General features: G+C 40.9%; 1 protein-coding gene across 1 annotated transcript; it reads right to left on the bottom strand.

Annotated features, from left to right (window-relative positions):
• Positions 1-6,603: 6,603 nt before the first annotated feature.
• Positions 6,604-20,551, bottom strand: LHFPL6 (LHFPL tetraspan subfamily member 6). The gene is made up of 3 exons (XM_085060865.1): positions 20,527-20,551; positions 19,840-19,938; positions 6,604-7,689 (listed from the first exon to the last, which is right to left on the bottom strand). The coding sequence occupies exons 1-3, from the start codon at positions 20,534-20,536 to the stop codon at positions 7,571-7,573; spliced, it is 228 nt and encodes a 75-aa protein (XP_084916991.1). The 5' UTR covers positions 20,537-20,551; the 3' UTR covers positions 6,604-7,570.
• Between the last annotated feature and the right edge of the window lie 236 nt (positions 20,552-20,787).

The following is a 20,787-nucleotide window of genomic DNA, read 5'->3' as shown; positions in this document are numbered from 1 at the left end:
TGAAACACTTTCTGTGAGTTCTGATTTTAGCCAGAGAGAGAGGTAGGTGTAGTAATGCCCTCTAATATCTTTTTAATTTCTGTGTGAGCCATAATTAGGTATTAATCCTAGAAGTGTAGAAAACAAATGATATGTTGACAGCTACTTGAAAACAAATATCTCACACTGCAATTCTTAATATAGCCACAGAGCTCCAGGCAAGAAGCACTTCATAATTTCAAATGTACTATCCTAATTATAGCTCGTGTTTTAACTGCTATTTCCTTTCTCCATTCTCCTACCGAAAGATACCACCATTGAGTAAAAGCAAATCCTTTACTCTTGCTGCAAAGTGGAGTTACTTTAGGGTAGGACTTGGTCCCTACTGATAAACTGGTAAATATTTTTCCTAGATGCTGGTCAAATAGAAAGCTTGCTGATACTTTTGGCAGTATAATATGGAAGAGAATAATCCAAATGCTTCATATGGACAGTTACTGAGCTACAGTGAAGTCACAGGTGTGGGGTATCTACTATCACCCTCTGGTGGGGTCCTCAGTAAACCCTCCCAGTACATGGCTATGTTTCTGCTTTCTATGCTTTATCATTTCCATTTGGCAGTAGAAAGAGTCCCTTTGGGTCCACCCAGCCTGGTAGTATCAGCTAAGAACTGCAGCCAGACATCAATAGCAGAATTTGCCTTATATAATTTGAAAAGTTCAATTATGTTTGTTAATCCACTTTGCTCTTTCTTCCTCTGGGTCAGGTAAGATAAAGATGCACAGCTGACTTGCTTTGCAAAAAAAGGTGCTTTATTATCCAACTCCAGCAGTTTATTTATCTGAAAAACAAACACAAAACATTATTTTATTAAGAGCCTCTGATCTTTGAAGATGTAACTCCTAAAGAAATACTAATTGCCAGTATTACATGCCACATAAATTCTGCTTTTGTAAAATCTTGTTTTAGTTAATTCTCAGATCACAAGAAACATTTAGATAAGTCCAAAACCAATAAAGATATACGGATTTTTTTCTTATGAACTCTGTGTGTGTGTGCATGTCTGGATTTTTTCCACAGGGAAAAAGGTGGACACTTTACCAAAACATAAAATAAAGCCAGATAAAGAATAGCTACTGCATTTTTCCCATTGAATCCATGCCTGAGTTAAGTCAGGGGACTATTTGCCATAGGCTCCTATAATTTTTGGATCAAGGTCGTGAAGTTTGGTCCAAGCCTATTGGAATGATTGAAATCCTTAAGAGGAAACAAAGTATTCATGTGAACAGTTTGCTTTCCCTTTAGCAGCTACCATGCCTTAAAAGCCCATAGTTTTGAAAGGTGGTCACATGTGGCAGAGGTTTAGGGAACAAGTTAAAATTCTTGGGCTGAGACGCAGAGCGATTTGTAGAAAATCACCCACTCCTGTGTAGAAATTGGCTGCCCATTACTTGATGAAATAATCAGTTCTTTGGTGACGAGCTGGAGCAGAAGTGCTTTACAGCATGACTCTGTCTGCAAGCCAAACAAATGTACTTTATTTCTTTATTAAGTGTACTTAAATATTGATTTTGCTGGCTGGTATGAGGATAATCGAAGCTACCTATAGCTCCTGGAGAATGAAAAGAAGATGAAGATATTCATGCATACAGAGTAGGGCTGCATGCAGTTTTCAAATGCACATGGAGCACAGAGAACACCTCGGCTTCTGTCCTGGAGCTGGGGCTGGTGCAGCAGTCGCACACAAGGGCTGCTGCAGGAGCTTTGTGCAAGCATTTCTCTCTGCCCCAGGTGGGACCACCTCTGAGGGGGATGAGCTAGATGGGACCACTCTTTGTCCTTAATGTGTGCTCTCAGGAACCCAGGCATTGGCCTCCATGAGTGTTCCATAAGAAAAAAGTCTGTAAAGTTACCTGAGTGGCTACAGACTCACAGACTCACTCCTTGGGCTGACAAGTCTTGCTGCAGACAGGAGCATTCCACGTTGACAGCAAACTTTCCTCCCATCCCCAAGGCATGAGCAGCTTCCTGCCTGCTAAGGCAGCCCTGCATTTGCTTTAAGCTTCAGGTGAGATGCAGCTTTTCCATGCTCTAGCATTGCCTTGCCATTGCTGCTCCAACAAGCCAAACTGATTTATTACCACTGGGGAGACAATCACCCTTGGTGCATGTTCAGAGATGATGGTGCATCTAGTGATGCTCAGCATGGGCCACAGCACCTGCTGAGGAGCTATTTGAGGGTCATGAGATGCCCCTGTGTGATGGAAGATGCTTAAAGCAGAGTAACTTATAGTTCATTTGCTCTGAGGCAGCCGGGAAATCAGGCAGCAATGTGCTGAGCTCTGGTGACGTTGATACATATAATGAAGCTGTGCCATATGTTCCTTTCAGAATTCCTATCATTTTCCATTTACCTAATTTGATATGCTTGGCATAACATAGAATATATACCTAACATACTGACATTCACAGCAGATACTTCTAGCAGACTAAAAGGTCTCAAAATTGTCCACAGAAGGAGTCAGAGCCTATCTTTACTCAGCTCAAATATCAATATAAATTTCAATAAACATTTTGTATCATCATAAGGAAAATGAAAAATGTCCACCTATTTATATTTTAGCCTAATAACCATCTTTCCTGTCACTAAGGCAAGTGAGCTTGAAACTGTTTCAAAATTTTCCTTATTTTCTCTGATCCATCATTATTTAAAGAATGGTAATAAAAACACTTAATACTCAAAAGCATATATTTAAAATCCTGTCTGCTTAAGGGATTACACATAAATGTCACTTCTAAAAAAAGACATATCTAATTTCACCATTGTCTCTCTGAAAGGTTAAGTATATAGAGCAAAATTAATGCTTATGTTGATGTACAGATTAGCTGTCTTGTCATTCAGTTTGATATTTTTCACAGACTATTTCAATGAATGACAGATAAATTGCAGTTACAACAGACTCTTGGATTTTCTCTCAAGAAAAAGGAAATAGAAGGGTTAAACCACCTATAATTTCAAAACATTTTTAAAGGTTGGGGGTTTTTGTCATAGTCATATATTTGTGTTTTGGGGAGAGAGCAAACTCTACTGCACATAGTGAAAATTTGTTTAATATGTAAGTCTTGAAAAGCAATGACTTTTTTTATAGAAATAGCTTAATGCTCTCTCAAACTCCAGACAGGCCTTCACATGCCTCATATTTATGCAGACATGACTGACTTAATGCTTGAATGACACAATTTGCATTTTCCCTCTCAGGAAATACTGTGTTAGTGCTCAGGACTAGAGTCTTGGCAGTGCACACTAAGCCACATAGGGAAAGTCCCCAGCTCTCTGGGATTTGGGTGGGGGATATGTTCTCCAGCAGTCATTCCCAAAGGCTAAACTTATTTACATAAAATTGCATCAAGTTCTTCCACCTCCACTTGCCCCACTCAAGCTTATGTATGAAGTACCTTTCCAGATAGATTGTATTTATTCAGAATAAGCTGTTCCTGACCCACCATGGTGTAATGACTGGATTTGTGACTGAGGGAAGAGCAGTTGATGTTTGCATGGATTTTAGCAAGGCTTTTGACACAGGCTCCCTGCTTTTTGGCACCAAATTTGGGATAATATGGTCTGGATAGGGAGGTAAAAGCCTGATTAAATGATGAGGCTCAGAGGGTCATGTTTCCTGGGTCTGTAGTGAGTGGGATATCTACAAGTCTATTCTGGAACCTGTCCTGTGCAATGGCTTAACTAGAGGAGTGTGCTCTCACCAAGTTCTCAGATGACACCAAGTTGGGAGGACCAGGTGACATACTGAGGTGTAGGACTGCCATCCACAGGGACTAAGTCTAGAGGAGTGGCATAACAGGAACCTTGCAAAATTCAATTTGGACAAATGCCAAGTCTTGCACACATGAAGAAAGCCCTGCAGTGACACAGGTCAGGGGCTTCCTGGGCAGGGATGAACCCTGTGGAAAGGAAATTCTGGAGCCTGGATGCTGAAGGCCAAAGGTCAGTACTTACTGATTCTGGTGAAATGAAGGCTGTGGAGGGGACACAAAAACCCAAGAGCAGACACCCAGCATCCATGGGAGGGTGGCAGGAGATGGAGATAGGCCCTTCTCAGTGATTCGTGGTGGGAGGATGAGAGACAGTGGTCATTAGTTGAAACAAAAGATCAATTTTAAGGAAACTCATTTTCTATTGGGACAGGCAGGTAGCAGCACAGGCTGCCCAGAGATGTTGTGCATCTCCATCCTTGGAGGTTTTCAAAATCGGGTGAGATAAACTTTCAAGCAACCTGTTGTAGCCTTATGACTGACCCTGCCTTGGGCAGGAGGTTGGACCAGAGATCTGAGGTTGTTTCCCACCTGAATTATCCTGTGGTCCTAAAATAGCTTCTGATAATGTACAGTAGTCTGTGACCATGTGATTTGTTTCTGTACAAATAGCTTCTGTATTAGTTGGGAGTGGCAGATGGAGCTTGCAGCTTTCAGAATGACTTTTGGAAGTAGACTAAGACCTCTGATGTATGTTGACAGTGAGCTCCAAAACACTGGGTGGTCTGGAACACAGGAAGTGTATAATCACCCAAAGAGTGAGATTTTGCAATAAATTTCCAAATGTATTTGTTGGGGGGAAACTGCTTAAATAGTTCTAAAATACAGCTTGATAAATTTATGAATGGGATTATGGGATACAATTGCCAGCAATGGCAAGGACAGAATTCAGTGACCTAGGAATGTGAGCAAGCTTACCTCTTTTGTTTTGACAAATGCAAGGCCAAGTTCCTCATTTTCATGAATAAATAAATGAAAAATTAAACATGGTAAATATCGTAAATATTTCATTGACACTTCATACTGTGAAATCGAAAACAATCTTTTGCCGGTTCAAAGTTATTAGAGTTTGTAGCTGTGAGGCTTGATAACCATGATAATAAATGGTATTTATATTCTAGTGCAAAATGGATATCAGAACCAAAATGCACAAATATGGACAAACCTAATTAAGCTGTGATTGGTTTATTCATATCGCAGCAGCTGAAGGCTGTATGATAAACAGCTTCAAAGCAGGTGCAGCATATGTCATTGGCTTGATTATTAAAAATTGACATTTTATTCAAGCCCAAATTAAAAAAGGGAGATTGTATACAAATTCAGAGAAATCCAGTCATGCTATAATGGTATTGCATCGCAACAAAACCCTAATTTTCTTCATGAAGTAATTGCATAGTTCCAGTTTGTCATGATAAATCAAGCCTGAACCCAAGCACAGGAAGATCTAAAAAAAGTCAAAGTGCTCTTCATGATGCATGGTCCAGGATATAACCTTGAGAGATTCAAATATGGAATATAACACATATATTTATAACTAAGTCACAGAAACTTTTTATAGCCAACCATATTTTCAGTGGAGGGAAAGGCATGTCTCCACAGTAATTCACAAAGGTAGCATTCTTTTATTGAGATACACCTGATGAAGATCTGACTGCAGTCAGGGGATTTGTGTTTATATCTCCTTCAGTTTTAATAAAGCAGCAATCCACAACCCCAACAGACACATTTCATACTTATTATGAGGATATACAGAGTGCTGCTGACCTCCCACAGGAGGTTTGGGTATGGTCCTGAGTGCTCAGAGAAGGGCTGAGCCTTAACACTTGGAATCTGGAGGGAAGAGCTCTATGTCCCACAGCTGCTGGTGCCACTGGAAGTGCACGCAAGGAGGCAAATCCCCACAGCATGGTTGGTGTGCTCCTCAGGAGAATGCAGTCAGACAAGATGGGGCTATTATGGGCTAATCTGGGAGCTGTAAGGTCCAATTTTGTTTTCACTGCACAGCACCATAAAGCAAATAAATTGTGCTTAGCCTATAATGAAACTCGATAAAATTCAGTTGAGTGATATCAGGATTGATCACTGTAAGCTGACATTGCTATTTCCACATAGCTCTGAAAATCTGCCCAGTGCAATGTACAAAGCAATGGCTTGATGCCAGATTTGTTCAGCTCTAAGTGTTATTAACCACCAGAATTGCAACTGGAACAGAGATGGTAACTTAAATATACACAACAGAAATATCAGATTGGGAAAACAGGACAAGAAAAACAAATTTGGAAGGGAATAACATCAGCTAATATTATGATTGAAAACCCCTTAGAAGTTCCCATGAATTAAGTTCACATTGCTTTACATAAAAAAAAAAAGACTGATTTTTTAAGTTTTTATCTACAGTGCCAGTGTCCTGTGCAGAGAATGCTGCCTGGTAGCTATTTGATCTGAGTTACTGATATTAAGAAAGTAAAAGCTTATTTCAGTTGCCTAAACTGGGATATACAGTTCTGTGTGGAATTCTGAGTCCGCAGCAGTCAGGACAAAATGGGGAAGGTCTTGCTGAAATCCTTCAGGTCACCTGACAGCAGCAGCCACAAATGTGGAATATGCCACAATGCCTCCAGTGGCAGTAGATGTCTATCCTCAGGCAGTGTAACTGAATGCTAAACATGTGTGTGTTTTATAGGGTAAAAGGATACAGCATGGTTATAAAAGTCATTACGATTTCTGAGAATTTTTCCAGTGGGGATTTGGGAAGGAACTGTTTCAACTACTGGCACGACCATGCATTGCAAGTATTGATCAAGGAAAAATTTATTTACAGAGATTTTTCAAATACAAACATAAAATAGCACATATTATATATATATTTTTTACAAAAATGAATATTGAAATAATAAACATGGTACAGCACAATACAACATCAATGAGCTAAACATAACAGCAACAGAAATCTATGTCTGGAAGAAGTTTGCTGTTAGTCGTACGTAACCAACAGAGCTCTACAGTACCGTGAGTGGAATTTCCAATGGACAGAAAAACGTCCATTTACTGCATTTCATAAAAGTACTATAGGAAGGGTACATATGCCAAGTAATTATGTTGCATTTTGTAATAATGTTGAAAACACAGAGGCTTAATAAAAGTTATATAGGGCTGAATAAGCAGTGGATAAATGTTTGGGGAAGAAAAATGTGTAGAGATTATACAAAATACTGATAAAGTGGCTTATTGGTCCTTTTATTAAGTTTAATGTATAGATTAAAAAGTGTTGCAACACCGAGTCTTTAACCACCAGAGAGAAGTAAAAAAAAAGGGAGAGGAAAAAAAAAAAGGAAAAGAAAGAAGAATCGCACCAAAAAGAAGTTTCCCCTCTACTTATTTTGTGCCATGGTCAACATCTGTGTGTGCGTGTGTGCTTTCGGGAGCGCCACACTGAGGGGCTGCCGGGTGCCACCCCAGCGCAGGGACACTGCCGCCCCTCACCAGCCTGTCCAGTAATTGGTGCATGCACAATTTCACCATTTGCCAAAGCAGAGTTTTCCTTACTTGTATTTTTGTGGAGCAGGCCCTGAGCAGGCTTGGGTGAGAGAAGTTGTCCCTGCCCAGCCCAGCCGGGTGGCTTTGCACCACCCTTCACCTCCCTGCCACCCTGAGGCCGCCCGCCGGCCCGCTCCTGAGAGAAAGCACTTAAAAATTCCTTGTCCGTCGTTGTTGTCCAGCAGAACTGGGCGATCCCGGCAGGGCCTGCACCCGGGGCGGCTCAGTAGGGGTATTGCTTCTGCTTCTTGCCCGAGAAGCAGGCCAGCCAGGTGCACACCAGCATGGCGGCCGCCGCACCCCCGCCCGTGCAGTAGTAGGCCCAGCCGATGTGGCACGTCCCTGCAAGGCAAACAGCGGGACACGGGTCAGCGTCACACACGGGGGAAGTGACACCCTCCCTTCTGCCCGCCCAGGAAAACACTTTTCTGGGATTTCGGCCTGCTTGTATGCCCACCTCACACAGGGCATCTTTCAGGATCACCTGCATGGGGGCTGCTGTGGGAATGGAAGCATAGAGCCCAGAAATAAAAAGAGAAGTTTCCTTATCCCCACCCGAGGTCACAGCCCGTTGCTGAAAACTTCACTGATCTTCTGTCTAATGAGTGTAACAATTTGGCTTTGAATCCATTTAAAGGCCTTGGTATCTTTATACAGTCAAACTCATCACTAGTGAATGGTGCTGGGGAATCCCATATTGGACCATAAAGTGATTACTTCCCTTTCAGGCACTGTGCCTGCAGTAGGGGAGGAGATCAGGAAAATAGCTACTGCAGCAGGGAGGAAGCCTCTTTAGAGATCTCCAAAAACAAGGAGATGGCTGCTGCTGCTCCTCAGGAATTTAAACCATCCCAAAAGCAATTTTCACTTGGGCTGCATCATCTTAGTCTTTTTTGAGTGCTTGGGACTTGTTACCACTGAGGTTCTCCCTGAGTTGTTGACACCTCGGGTGATATCACCCTGCTTTGAGCAGTGAGTGCTCTCAGTAAGGCACAACCAGCAATGCAACACTTCCTTCCCAACCTTCCCAAAAGCAGCAGAAACCATTCTTCCCTTCAGAGGACAGAAGGTATCAACAGCATTTCCATCTAGAAATAGGAGGCATGTTGATATTCTGCACCAATGGCATCCCTGAGGGCCAGGCTTCACGTTCAGGCAATTATCAACTCAGCGAATCCTGCCTTAGGCACAAGAAACACAAAATGTCTGTTCATCTTAACATGTCCACGGCATTCACATGCCTCAAGGCAGACAGCATTGCCACCGACTGACTGCAGGAAATTGTCTGGCAGGCTTTGTAAGGAGACATAAGTGAGAGGCTACACTTATGTTCCTGGTCACTTTGGAGATCTCAGGCTGACACCATAGCAGAAAGCATAATATTTGCTTCATTTTTTTCTTCATAACCCTCACAAATTTTCATTTAAAAAAAATGTCCAGTGAAACAAAGATCCTGATGTGGCCAAGAGGGCTGGAGGAGCTGTGTGGCCTTGACTTGAACTTACTAGCCTCTCTCCTAAATGAGCAGGAGCAGACAGAGAGGTTTACTTGGTTTTGTCATGTAGTTGTGCTCTGTAGACAACACCATTCTTGGCTTCCTTACAGAAGACCACACAGAGAGTCTGACTTCCTGAAGAGAAGGCCATCAGAAGCCCTGGAGAGCTGTCAAGTGCCTGGCAATGTCACTGATGCTGACACTTGCCTGATCACACAGCAGTCCCTGGAGAGACCTGTCTCTGGGCCACCTATTGCTTTGCCTGTGTACACACACTGTCCTTAGCTTCTGTTGAGAATTTCAAACACAGACTTAAACATACACCAGGTGTTTAAATCCACTGGATCGCTTTAAAAACAATCACGTTTATACCAGGGTAGGGTGTGCTGTAGCATTTCTTGTGATAAAATGAACTCCACCTGATAGGTCTTTTAAATTGTGAAATATTCAAAAAACTACTAAAGAATTGTAGTTGCAGCTTGAAAAAGTAAATTTTTCTCATCATGATGTCTCCAGGTAGAGAAAAAAAAAAGCCAAAATACTACTTAAAAGGGTTTAAAGATTCACCTGGTAGCACTGCCGAAAGCTATAACCTAAGCATGATAGAATGAAGTAAATTTGACCTTTTGCATGGTGTGATTTCAACTTTTGTACCTTGGCAGTGGGTGAGAGTATGTGTGATATATATTAAGAAGAAAGAACTGTTAAATCAGTGTCAAGAGATGTGTTCAGCAGATACAACACACACATCCACTCTTGGCTGAAGAGAATAACATTTATTTCTCCATACCATGCTCCATTTACCCAAAGGACCACTGCCCTACTTAATGCTCTGAGGCACGGCAGGCAGGCAGCCTCTTGATCTAACAAATGCAATGTAGTTCACAAGTGTGAGCTGGGTCAAGATGAACAAATGAAAGAATGGGAGAGCAGGACAACAGATGAAAGAGCTCGGAGCTTGACCTTAGAGCAATAATAACACAGCAATAAACCTGGCCATTATTTCTAGCCCATGTCAAGAGCAATGGGAGGCCTTGGACAGAATAGCTTGATCTGTACGTGGATGATGCTGAGCAGAACAGAATTTCAAGCTGTTGTGCTGAAGAAGAGCCTGCAGCAGGGCAGGTGTCTGAGGGTGTAAGACTTAGCTGTACTTTTCATTGCAAGTATAGTTAAGTATAGATACAAGGCCAGAGATATTCCATCTCAAAGGTACCCATTGCAATGCATACCTGCACTACATAGCCACATGTCAAAATGAAACAATGCCACCCCTTTTACAAACCCATATTACACAAGGAGGAAAACATTTTGAAGTTACTGTTTCTGCTTTGTTGTTCTCATTTTACCACATGTATGGCTTATTTTGGTGTACTGCATCCTAAAGAAAGATTGTTGGATATCAATAATTGGGTAATTTAGTTGCAGTTTAAATTGTAAAATTACTTCTGCTTCACATTGATATAAACCCCTTATTTCAAAAGGAACAGAGCAGAGTTGAGAACTATTACTATACTGACATGAGCAGGACTAGTCACATATTCAGTGGTAAGTAAATGGTGAAGATATTTACAGAACTGAGGCTTAAATTCAACCATCAAGTAGAGCAGTTTGCATTCATGGAGCCTGTCATATAAAAGCTTAGAAATTCAGTATTGCAGTTTCCCTTTTTTAGTGTCAAAAGTTTAAAATGAAAAACAACACTGCCTAAATATTTGATAGAATAAAAGCAGTTATTGAAACCATGTCAATTTTCACACACACAAAAAGGGACAGAAGCTGTTGTTTTCCTTAAGGATGCATTGGAATGCATATGCACACACACACACAGACACACACACACACACATATTTATATATAGATTTACATATGCATATATAAGAGTGCCCATCCATTGAGGGTGTGGAGATGCAAGGAAGAATGTGTACATGTTCCTGCTCCTAAGATGGGCTAGATCTCGTTTCGTACCAAAGTAAATTCCCAGCAGCTGAAATGCTCTTCTAGCTGATAGAGATGACAGGCATCACAGCAGCTTGCATCTCTGCCCATAACTGGTGTTGTTTTTAACAAATCAGTCTTTACCTGACAGGTCAGTATTGAGGGAGAAGATGTGGCTTTAGCACTTCAGCACTTTGTTAATTCTAGATTTTTTTTTAAGAGAGCATAAATATTTGGAGCTCTTAGTTGCTCAGTGAAGCAGGACTGCCCAAGTTTGCTCAGGTAAATTTGTAGCCAGCCATTAAGAACTTTGTTTTCACCTTTGTTTTACTGGGATTGGCAGCAAGAGGCTATCAGGATGAACACTGAAATAACAGAATCATGGATCTTGCAGCTATATGGATGGATGGCCATTTTCCAAACAAATAAAAGAATGCAAGACTGGAAACACTGGACTCTTTTTTAAGAGGATTGAGGAAAATCATGGTCTCTGAGGAGAGAGGACAAAAGTTATGGTGAACGAGGACACTATGAAAAGAAGATTTACAGAAAAGAATCCCATGGAACATAAGACAATATTTACTAAATCAAAAGAAATCAGTAAATGTAGAAGGGTAGTTTTGCAGAGATGAATGGGCTTACTAAAAAGCACTTCCATGCCTGTTCCTGATTTCTAATGTGATCCTCAAGGCCATACTATGCATCCCCTTGGTCCCCTCCTCCTCTTGAACATATAGGCAAATAAAGATTAAGAAAAATTTGGGAGTGAGTAAAATTTGGCAACACAAAATCTGCAGATACTTGGTCTACTATGGAGCTGTGCCAGGATCCAGTTGCCAAAATATAATTTTACCAGGATTTCTATTCATGATGTCTTATAAATAATTCTCACATGTAGTTATCGAGGTCTTGGAAATAACATATGGTTTCATCTAAAATAACCAATAATTGCCACTGATGAAAAAATATCCTGAATGTGAAAGTGTCTTGGATGCAAACCTGTTAATTGCAAGACTTAGTATCTTAAATATTTGTACCTTTTTTGCTGTTAATTTTAAGATCCAGGACTTGCAGTCTGGAGTATTTGGCAAACTCTAATCAATTAACCTTAAGTACATCCTATTTTCCAAGTTGAAGGAGAAAAGGTTTCGGAATTAGCCAGACTGTAGAGCACAAATGATATACCTTCAAAAATAAAACCTTCAGTTCCTACTTCCAAGAAGTGGTGCAGGAATTCTAATTAACATGTTCGCATGAGAGTACAGTACTATAGAGAATGTGAATGCATATAATCAATCAGGGTGCTGGAAAAGTAATCAGAGGAAAAAATAAAGAGTGTGACGCTAAGGGATATACAGGGATTTGGAAATATGAAAGACATAAATGAATGTAAAAGATAATCAGCTAATTAATAAGAAGGCAAAATTATTTTGAAACAAAGCCAAGATAAATTAAATAGCTGAAGATCTTTTTCTTGACACAGCAACAATGACAAACTGTCATGTGAAATCAGCTGCAAAAGCAGGAAAAGAAGTTGAAACTTGGAATGCATCCAGAAAGAATTAATGTAGTTATGTGAAACAAAGAAAGAGCACTATATAAGGTAAAACTGCAGCCCAGCCTGATATAAAATAATTAATTCAGTGGAGCTGGTTACTTTTTCTGTTGCAGAGATATGACTTTTTCCATGGATTTATCTTTTTAAAAATATACATTTTTAAATGCATGTATAGTTTTTCAAGCTATTTTGGTTACTTAGAATTGGTCTGTAAAACTAAATGCATAAAATTTCATAAGGCTCTGAAGTGTAAAAAAGTCAGGAAAAAATGCCAACTGGAAATTCTTTAGTCCTGCTGTATGCAGACACTCACTCATATGATCAAGTCCTCTTTTCTTTGGAAGATAATTGTTTTTTTTAATCAAACCCCAAATTTGCTGTAGTTGTGCATTTATCATGGAGCAATGAATGAGAAACCAATACCTAGTGTCAATTACAATGGTCAAATTCCCAAGAGCAAATAGCTTAAGTGCTGCTAATGAGGAGCACTCTCAGCCTCCTGCAAGAAGTCAGCAGAAAGCTCACCTACTGCAGAGCTGAAATCAATTTCACCTCTCAACATCCACAATGCTGAGATTCAATCTGGACTGGTACCCTAATCTCCCTTCAGAGACAATAAGGAGGAAATGTCACTTACAAAAGTGTGCTGTATTTCCTCATAAAGTAAACATCTAAAGTACAGCAGGTGAACCCTGTTTTAGTTGCATCTATTTTTCTCCCTTTTAACAATGAAGGGATTCCAAACAACCAGTTTAGCTGCCAGCTGCCCTTTTTGAATAACAAAGAGCATCAAATACTTGTACCAGGTGGTCTCATTCCCTTTCTGGATGCTCCTGCTTATGTCTACTGACTGCAGAAGGTTCTTGCATGATCACGTCTAATTCTGGCAACAAAGGTATGTGCCTTGTCATAGAATGATAGAAGGGACTGAGTTGGAAGGGACCTTAAAAATAATCTCATTCCACCCCCCCTGCTTTGGGCAGGGACACCTTCCACTAGACCAGGTTGCTCAGATCATCCAACCTGTCCTTGAACACTTCCAGGGATGGAGCATCCCCAGCTTCTCTAGGCAACCTGTTCCTGTGGCTCACCATCCTCACAGTAAAGAATTTCTTCCTCATATCTAAACCTACTCTCTTTCAGTTTGAAGCCACTCCCCCTTGCCCTGTCACTACATGTTCTTGTACATAGTCTCTCCTTATGTTAGACAGACTATATGTGGACGCTGATATAGTCACCAAAGGCTTGCAAAGATTTAAGAATGGAAGCTATCTGGGTAGCACTAAAGAGGAAATGTTTCTTGATGGAATACTTCCTTTACTAGCATGTAGTTTACTCAGTCATTTATCTAAGAACTCAGCAGCTGCAGCTCAAGTATGCTTGTAAAGATGGTGCTCAGCCCCAGTCAAAAAATGAATGGGTGAAATCTCTGAGCTGTTTGCAAAGGATCTGCAAACATGAAAAATGCCTTTTTCAGATAGATTGCTTATAGAAAAACACACCTTTGAATATTTTGCCTGCAATAGGATTCTGACAAATTTTCCTTCCCTCTAAATCCTTTTCTTGATTTTTTGGCACTGTATGTCAACACTCAGCCAGATGCTGAAATGATGCCACCTAAGACAAATTAAATAGTTGACAAAGCCTTTTTTACATCCACACTTCTTTCTGTGGGGGTTTTATGCTGTTTTAGTAACTGCACTGTTTGCTTTGAAAGTGCTTTAAAGATCATTTACTCTGACATTTCTACAGCAAAAGTAATTATCAAGTCAATGGTTTTCTTTAAGATATTTCAAGCCCTCTAAAAGTGGCAAAGGGGATGCTTAGTAATAATGATATTTGAAAAAAAATGTCCCCTGTCTGAGCAGGAGAGGAGTTTTTGAGAGCTTTTGAGGCCAACCCAGCTGCTTGTTTAGTTCAGGATGGGAGCTTGGCTTTTAAGTCACTCTCTAGATAGCAACTTTGGCCAGGTGAGCCCTTTCACAGCAGTCCATAGACAGATGGGCTGCCACAGATGGCAAGCAAAGGTGTGTGATTGGGCTACCTGCTTTGGTTGCTGCTGCAGCTGGACCCCCAGATCAAGGATGTCTCTGACTGTGAAGGTAGAGATAGGGCTAACATATTTCCTCAAAGAAGCAGAAAATATTTTCCAAGTAGTTAAAAAAAAGATCCATTAAAAATGGAGTTTATCTTAAATTTCTTGCCTTCATTCTTCCTGGTTAATAAGTACCTAATATCACTTCATACATCTGGTGGTTGGGAAGTGGCAGCTGCTGGCTCATGACAACATGAATCATCTATGTTTCGATAAGCGCATCTATCTTACTCTAGATAAACATATTGCTGTTTGGGCTTTTAGGTATCAGTCTTGTAGTGCTGTTTCACCAGATGCCAACTCACTCAATTTTGTGAGTTAAATTGAGCATGCCCTGACCTCTCTGGGACCTTCTGTGGAGCTTGGCTGCCTCTGCACTCATCACAACAGAAATCAGCATGTAAAACTGAGCAGTTTCCACATGCACATCCAGGGAAATCAGTGGCCTAAAATGAAGTCTCACATTGATTTTAGACATTCAAAACCAATATAAATTTATTTACACATATACATTCACATTGCCCATTTAAAACAGGCATGCAAGTTCAGAAGATTTCTTCACACACCTTAAATATGCAGAATGTGGAAGCTTTTGCAAATGTCTAGTGCAGTCTTCACTTTAATGTCTTCACTAGTGCATAATCTCACCTTAATGCAGAGTCCCTCACTTTAATGAATTTCCTGATAAAACACTCATATTTCATCTGTTTTTCTTGTGTGTTACATTTAGAAATGAAAACAAAATGGTATTGGTGCCTCTAGCTCAGCAAAATTGAGCTATATGAAATATTGTGCTATATGAAATTGTGCTATATGAAATGCCATAATGATGGTTACTTTTGGGAAATTGCCTGATAATTCCTTTTACAGACTCAGGGATTGTGTAGGTCTGACTCTTTCACACCCTTCAGTCAGCAGCTCTGTCCTGCTGGGCCATGTCACTGCTGCCCTGAATGGGCCCACAGGCAACTCCAGGGTGTGAATAATGCAACATAACAGTAACAGTTTGCATGGTGACAAAGAGATTGAGATGATCTTGATCCATCCTCAGTGAAAGGCAGTCCCTTGGAGCACTACTCATTTCCTTCTCCAGTCTCCACCTGAGGCATTATTAGCCTGTTGCCAGATTAGAGAGCAGACTTTGATTGTCAATGAGCAAGCAGCTGTGCTGGTTTAAAACATAAACATCTCTTTTTTCTTGCTCCCATTTATTCATATTGCCCTATTTCTAGGAGTTAACCCTAAAAATAGTGGTAGAAGATTTCCCCCATTCATAATCTAATGTTTCAGTGGGAACTGTGCTCCATGTGTGACCTGTGATGGGATGCTGCAATAGGGAGCAGGGCTCCAAGACCTCCATATGGGTCATGTTGACTGCTAGGCATCTGGGAACTACAAGCAGAGGAGCCCAGCACTGACCTATCATGGCCTTAATCTCTCAACAAGATTTGCAAGAGGTCATTTGTCAAAGGCCTAATCTATCAGTGTGCTTCTTTGTATGACGGCAAAACCATATTTCTAGAGAAGAGCAAGCCCCTCTGCAGGTGCACCAGTCCCTGTCTGTCTATTTATGGAGGTTATTCCCCATCTCCATTAGCAAAACAGCTTTTCTGTTGAATGTAATTTAATCAACAATTGGAGTTGTCCTTGGCAGGGTATCTCCATTTGAAGAATAACTCCTCTTTGTCAGAGATGGAGCTGCACAACCACTTATATTTGATTGAAAATAATTAGCCCAATTAAATACATAAATGTTTAAGTAAATCCTTTAGACATAGATCACTTAATGAAAACCAAATAAGTATCCATTTTTAAAGAGAGCAATAAACTGCTGGGCATTTCACAATGTCAGCTCAGGTTTTCTAGAAAAGAATACTCAAATCCACTTATACATAAATCAAAGGCATAGTTATTTTTCCTGCATCCTTTTTAAATATTACTTTGGAATGTAAACAGAAATGTGTGTGTGTTTGGCAGGGGTGAAGGGAGGGATCCCCTCTGCACAATGTGGGCCATCTCAGCACTGTTTGGAGTGCCTGTTAGTCTAATGCCTTTTCAACATACCAGAAGACATGGAGAAGCATTTCTTATCTGGCATACCCACTAAAGATTAGGCTTTTTTTCTAGGTTCTTAGCATTGTTGTTTATGTATTCTCCCTAGTCATGAGCATGTTTTGGGGGCAGGGGTTGTCACATTTTGGTTAAGCAAAAATTTTCATTTAATTACTAATTCTAATATATTTCTGGTTGACATTACATTTCACAGTGCATAGTTCAGCTGCTTCTCAAGAGCGTTCTTGCAGTCCCTCATCTGTACCTGCCTCTCTTTCTTCATCATCCTCCTACAAGGTAGATTGCAGCTCCTGGCTTCTGTCTTCTACCTTCAACCTCAACCATTCTTCCCCTTCACTTTTTTTAAGTCCAGAACAAATATCAGTGCTGAACGCCAAGCTTTGACCCTCCTTTCCCAACTGCACACACAAGTTCCCTATGGCCCAGGCTGCAGCACTTGTTCTGCCATCCTGAAAGAGGAAGCTGAATGCTGTCTGCTGATCAGCTTTCCTGTGAACAGCCTCTCCTTTGAGAGTAACCACGTGTTGAACTACCCTCTCCATGTCATCCTCACTGGCACCCACAGCAGCAGGAGGGGCAGGACCAGCACTCCCCATCATCACCTTTTCTACCATAAGCAAACCAGTGCAGGGCTCACATTAGCTCAGATTTTCTGAGAGCAGTTTTGAATACAGTGTGGTTTTTCAGACAACTCATTTCACAGGCTCAGGAATAGAAAGCATATCATGGGGGCTTAATCAAATTAAATATTCAAATGAAAGCAATAATTACTTAAATTTGTCTTGAGACTTAGTAAGATTAAGTCTTTGAAACATCATTTTTGGCCTGTAGGCTATAATGAGTATGCCAGTCTCTAATGATTCAGAAAAGACCTAGAGGGTTGGGGTTATCACCAACCAAGAAGTATCTATGAAAGATGAGCAGCATGGTTATTGGCCCTCGGACAGTACCTCTTCTTTACAGATGGTTTTGATAACACACCATCAAACGGACACTGACATTAAGTGAAAAAAATCATAGCCAAGCGTTTAAGTTCACCGCCAATGTGCGTGGAAATGAGATGTTTAAAGGCAGGGCTGCCTAGCAGAAGTCACTGCAGTAAACTTCAGCTCTCATTATGATCTGTTAATTCATGTGTTGACATATGATTGCAGCAGATCAGCGAGACCAGTGCTGCTGTCTAGTCTAGGCATGTGTAACACATGGCCTGTGTGCTCCAGGTCCAAAACACACAGTCAGAGCACAGTGCCTTCACAGTTAATTCAAAACTTCTCATGGTCCTTATGAGTACCTGGAAGAAAAGCTGCCAGCTGACATTTTTCTTCGCTGACTTTAATGGCAGAGTGACTCAATTTATGCAAATATGTGACTCATGAGTTAAGACTTGAGACAGTGAAGGTGGTTTCAGAGACTTTGTTCTGACTGTGGACAGTGTTCAAGGTAACATTTTGTAACTGCCCAAGTGCTGACTTCAAACAGCTCACACTGGCACAAACACCCACCTTCTGTGACTCTGTGGGGAAGGAAACACTCTTCTGTGGGAACAAACAGGGAACACAAGCTGGAATCCCAGAAGCAGAGGTGCTCACATGATTGGCATGGAAGAGCAGAATCAGTGTGCACCTGCATGCACCAGTGAGGTGCTAACTGGCCTTTCAAAGGGGATGCTGCTCAATGGGCTGGCCAGGAACTACTTCAGGCTTCCACACAGGATCAGCCAGCAACATGCCTGAATCTTCCCTGAAACAGTTACCACTGGGGTTTTTTGCCTAATTTTTCTACTACATCCTTTGAGACAACCTTCCAAGGAGCTGGAAAACTTTGTTCTGGAACATTTTTGTTTCTGCTAGTTAACTATACATTTCTGTTCTTATTGCTCTTTCTCCTTCATGTTTAAATCTTTCAATTATTAGGTGAATAAAAAATTTGCAGGAACTTTTTATACTTCAATGAATAACAAATTTAATATCTACAGCACAGAAGAATATTAGAGTTCAGAAAAACAAGGTAAAGCTTCTAAAGCACTTTACATGTCCCCTAAGCAACACCATAGGTAGTTGCTGATAAGACATCAGTGGCACTGTAGTGATGGGTGCTGATACTGGTTATGAGAATTTCTGGGCCCCTGCCAGATCAAATGCACTCAAAACACCACAGGAATTCTGTTGGGGAAAGTGGCCTGGAGCATGTCTCTCTAAGCAGTATTTTTTCATCTTTCAACCTCAATTCATTTGCACATCTTGACAAGAAGCACCTCTGAGATGGAAACAAATATCCTTGCCCCTGAAATCTGACAGAAACATCAGTGTAAAATCAAGAGATAATGCAGCAGGTTTGTCTTTAACCCTAGGAGACCATTTTTGTCTACTAATTCCTACACTGGGATTATTGTCAGGCCCTTTACAAGTCCTGCACTCACAGCTATGGGAAGAATTCCTAAGATTAACTAAGGTTTAGCTTGCAGAGGCTGGAAATAGGGAGTTCTGTGTGCTTAGGAGCAGAAGGTCTCAAGTCTGTGGGGGATCAAGGTGCTCAGTCCCTCCTGCTCCTTCAGGAGGATTGCAAATCCCCCTTTTCTCCAAGCCACACAGGATCAGAGAGCACTTACAGAGAAGGGTACCAGCAATTGCATTGATCCTTCAGCTAAACAAGGAGACAGATGTGCACTCAAACATCAGATCCTGATCATCCACATTGCTTAATGCTTAGGTCACTGCTGTTTCCTTGTTTCCTAGAGTCCCTCCAGAGAAAGCACAGGTGTGAGCCAGGTTTGGCTGCATCCCTGGCTCTTATTCCAGATACAGTTCAGTCATCAGCACTAAGAGACTGGGAGCTTGTTTGGGAGAAGGCAAACATAGAGTGCAAGTGTTATTTGCCAGCTTCTCAAGTATGTGAGCAACATACAAATATACTCTAGGCTTGTGTTAGAAGACCATAAACATCCCAGGATTCAAAGACAGCCAATTGAACTCATGGAGAATTTCCCTGACCTGTGCTGTGATGGGATGCCTCTGTCTACACTGGCAAGATCTCTGGGAGATTTAGCTCCCATATTGCAAGACTATAAAATCTGATTTATTTCCTAAAATATGTATACATATATATATATATATATATACATACATTTTCTTTTAAAGTGTTCTTCTGGACAATATTTTCAGAGATCTATCTGAAATCCCCTGCCCCAGCACCATACCAGAATTATGCAATATGAATAGCCTACCACACACAGGTAGGTTGCTTCCCCAAGGCTGTGTTTTATGTCTTAGTTTGCTTTTAGGGCCAACATATAGAAGAGTCTAATGTGGCTCAGATGCTCTGGTGATGACTCACCCAATTCAAACTGGTTGGAAATGTTCCCACAGGTTTGTCTGACTTCTTCACTGTCCCAGCCAAGAGGATAGAGGGCACAACCAGAGCCGATCAACAAACCTATGGAGAGAAAAGGAAATAAAGGTTTATACAAGCAATTGCCATTAGCTTAAATACAGGCTGCCACTTGGGAATCAAAGTATCAAACTGCAATTTGGGCATCCCAGAGAAAAAGAAGTCTCTTCTCATAAAAACAGATGAAAAACATTTGTACTGATGCCTTCTGCTGCATGGTTTTAGAGCTGGTCTGGGGGCTGGAACCAGTCTGAATGGTTCAGCATCAGAAGCCATGCTCAGCTTCTGAAGTTTTTATCTGAGAGCTTTCAGACTTGTCTTCAACTCCCCAGAGTGGCTAAATATGCAGTTTGGAATACACAACATGTGGTTTAATAGAAGGATGATAATCACAGCATTTACAAGCTGATTGATTCAGATTAATTAAAACAACAATCAACCACGGTCTATCAAGGTTCTATCAGGAAAACTGACACTTGTGCTAATCTGTGCCATTTTGCTTTGTTTTTCACACTTTTAAAAGCAAGGAAATAATGGTTTCATACCACTTGATCAATTCATACCACAGAGACACACTCCACAAAATTTTCTTAACTCATTCACCTGAAACAACTGAGGTCTTGAGTCATTTACCTCTTATCATAGTTGGTTTAACAGTCACGGGATGCTTTGCTTTCTCTAGCACTCATGCTGCCCCAAACAGGTGTGTTTTGGCAAATCCTGTCCCTTCATAAGACCTGGCTGGGAATCAGCGAGGTGCCCATGAACCATGACTATTTTACAGAAGTGGCATTTTTATCATATTGCATTCTCAGCTGTCACTGCAGCAGCTGCCAAAAGGCCAAAGTAGCTGGCAAAGCATCTTACACAGCCTAGAGAGAACATTTAAATGTA

The sequence above is a fragment of the Lichenostomus cassidix genome, chromosome 1 (genome assembly GCF_008360975.1).
Source record: "Lichenostomus cassidix isolate B80296 chromosome 1, HeHo_3.0, whole genome shotgun sequence".
Lineage (NCBI taxonomy): Eukaryota > Metazoa > Chordata > Aves > Passeriformes > Meliphagidae > Lichenostomus > Lichenostomus cassidix.
This window is presented reverse-complemented; position numbering and strand designations above follow the sequence as displayed.

Excerpts from the sequence above, each read along its gene's own strand:
- LHFPL6 (XM_085060865.1), bottom strand. Across the intron at positions 7,690-19,839 it reads TTCCAACCAGTTTGAATTGG|GGACGTGCCACATCGGCTGG; the intron begins GTGAGTCATCAC and ends TTTGCCTTGCAG.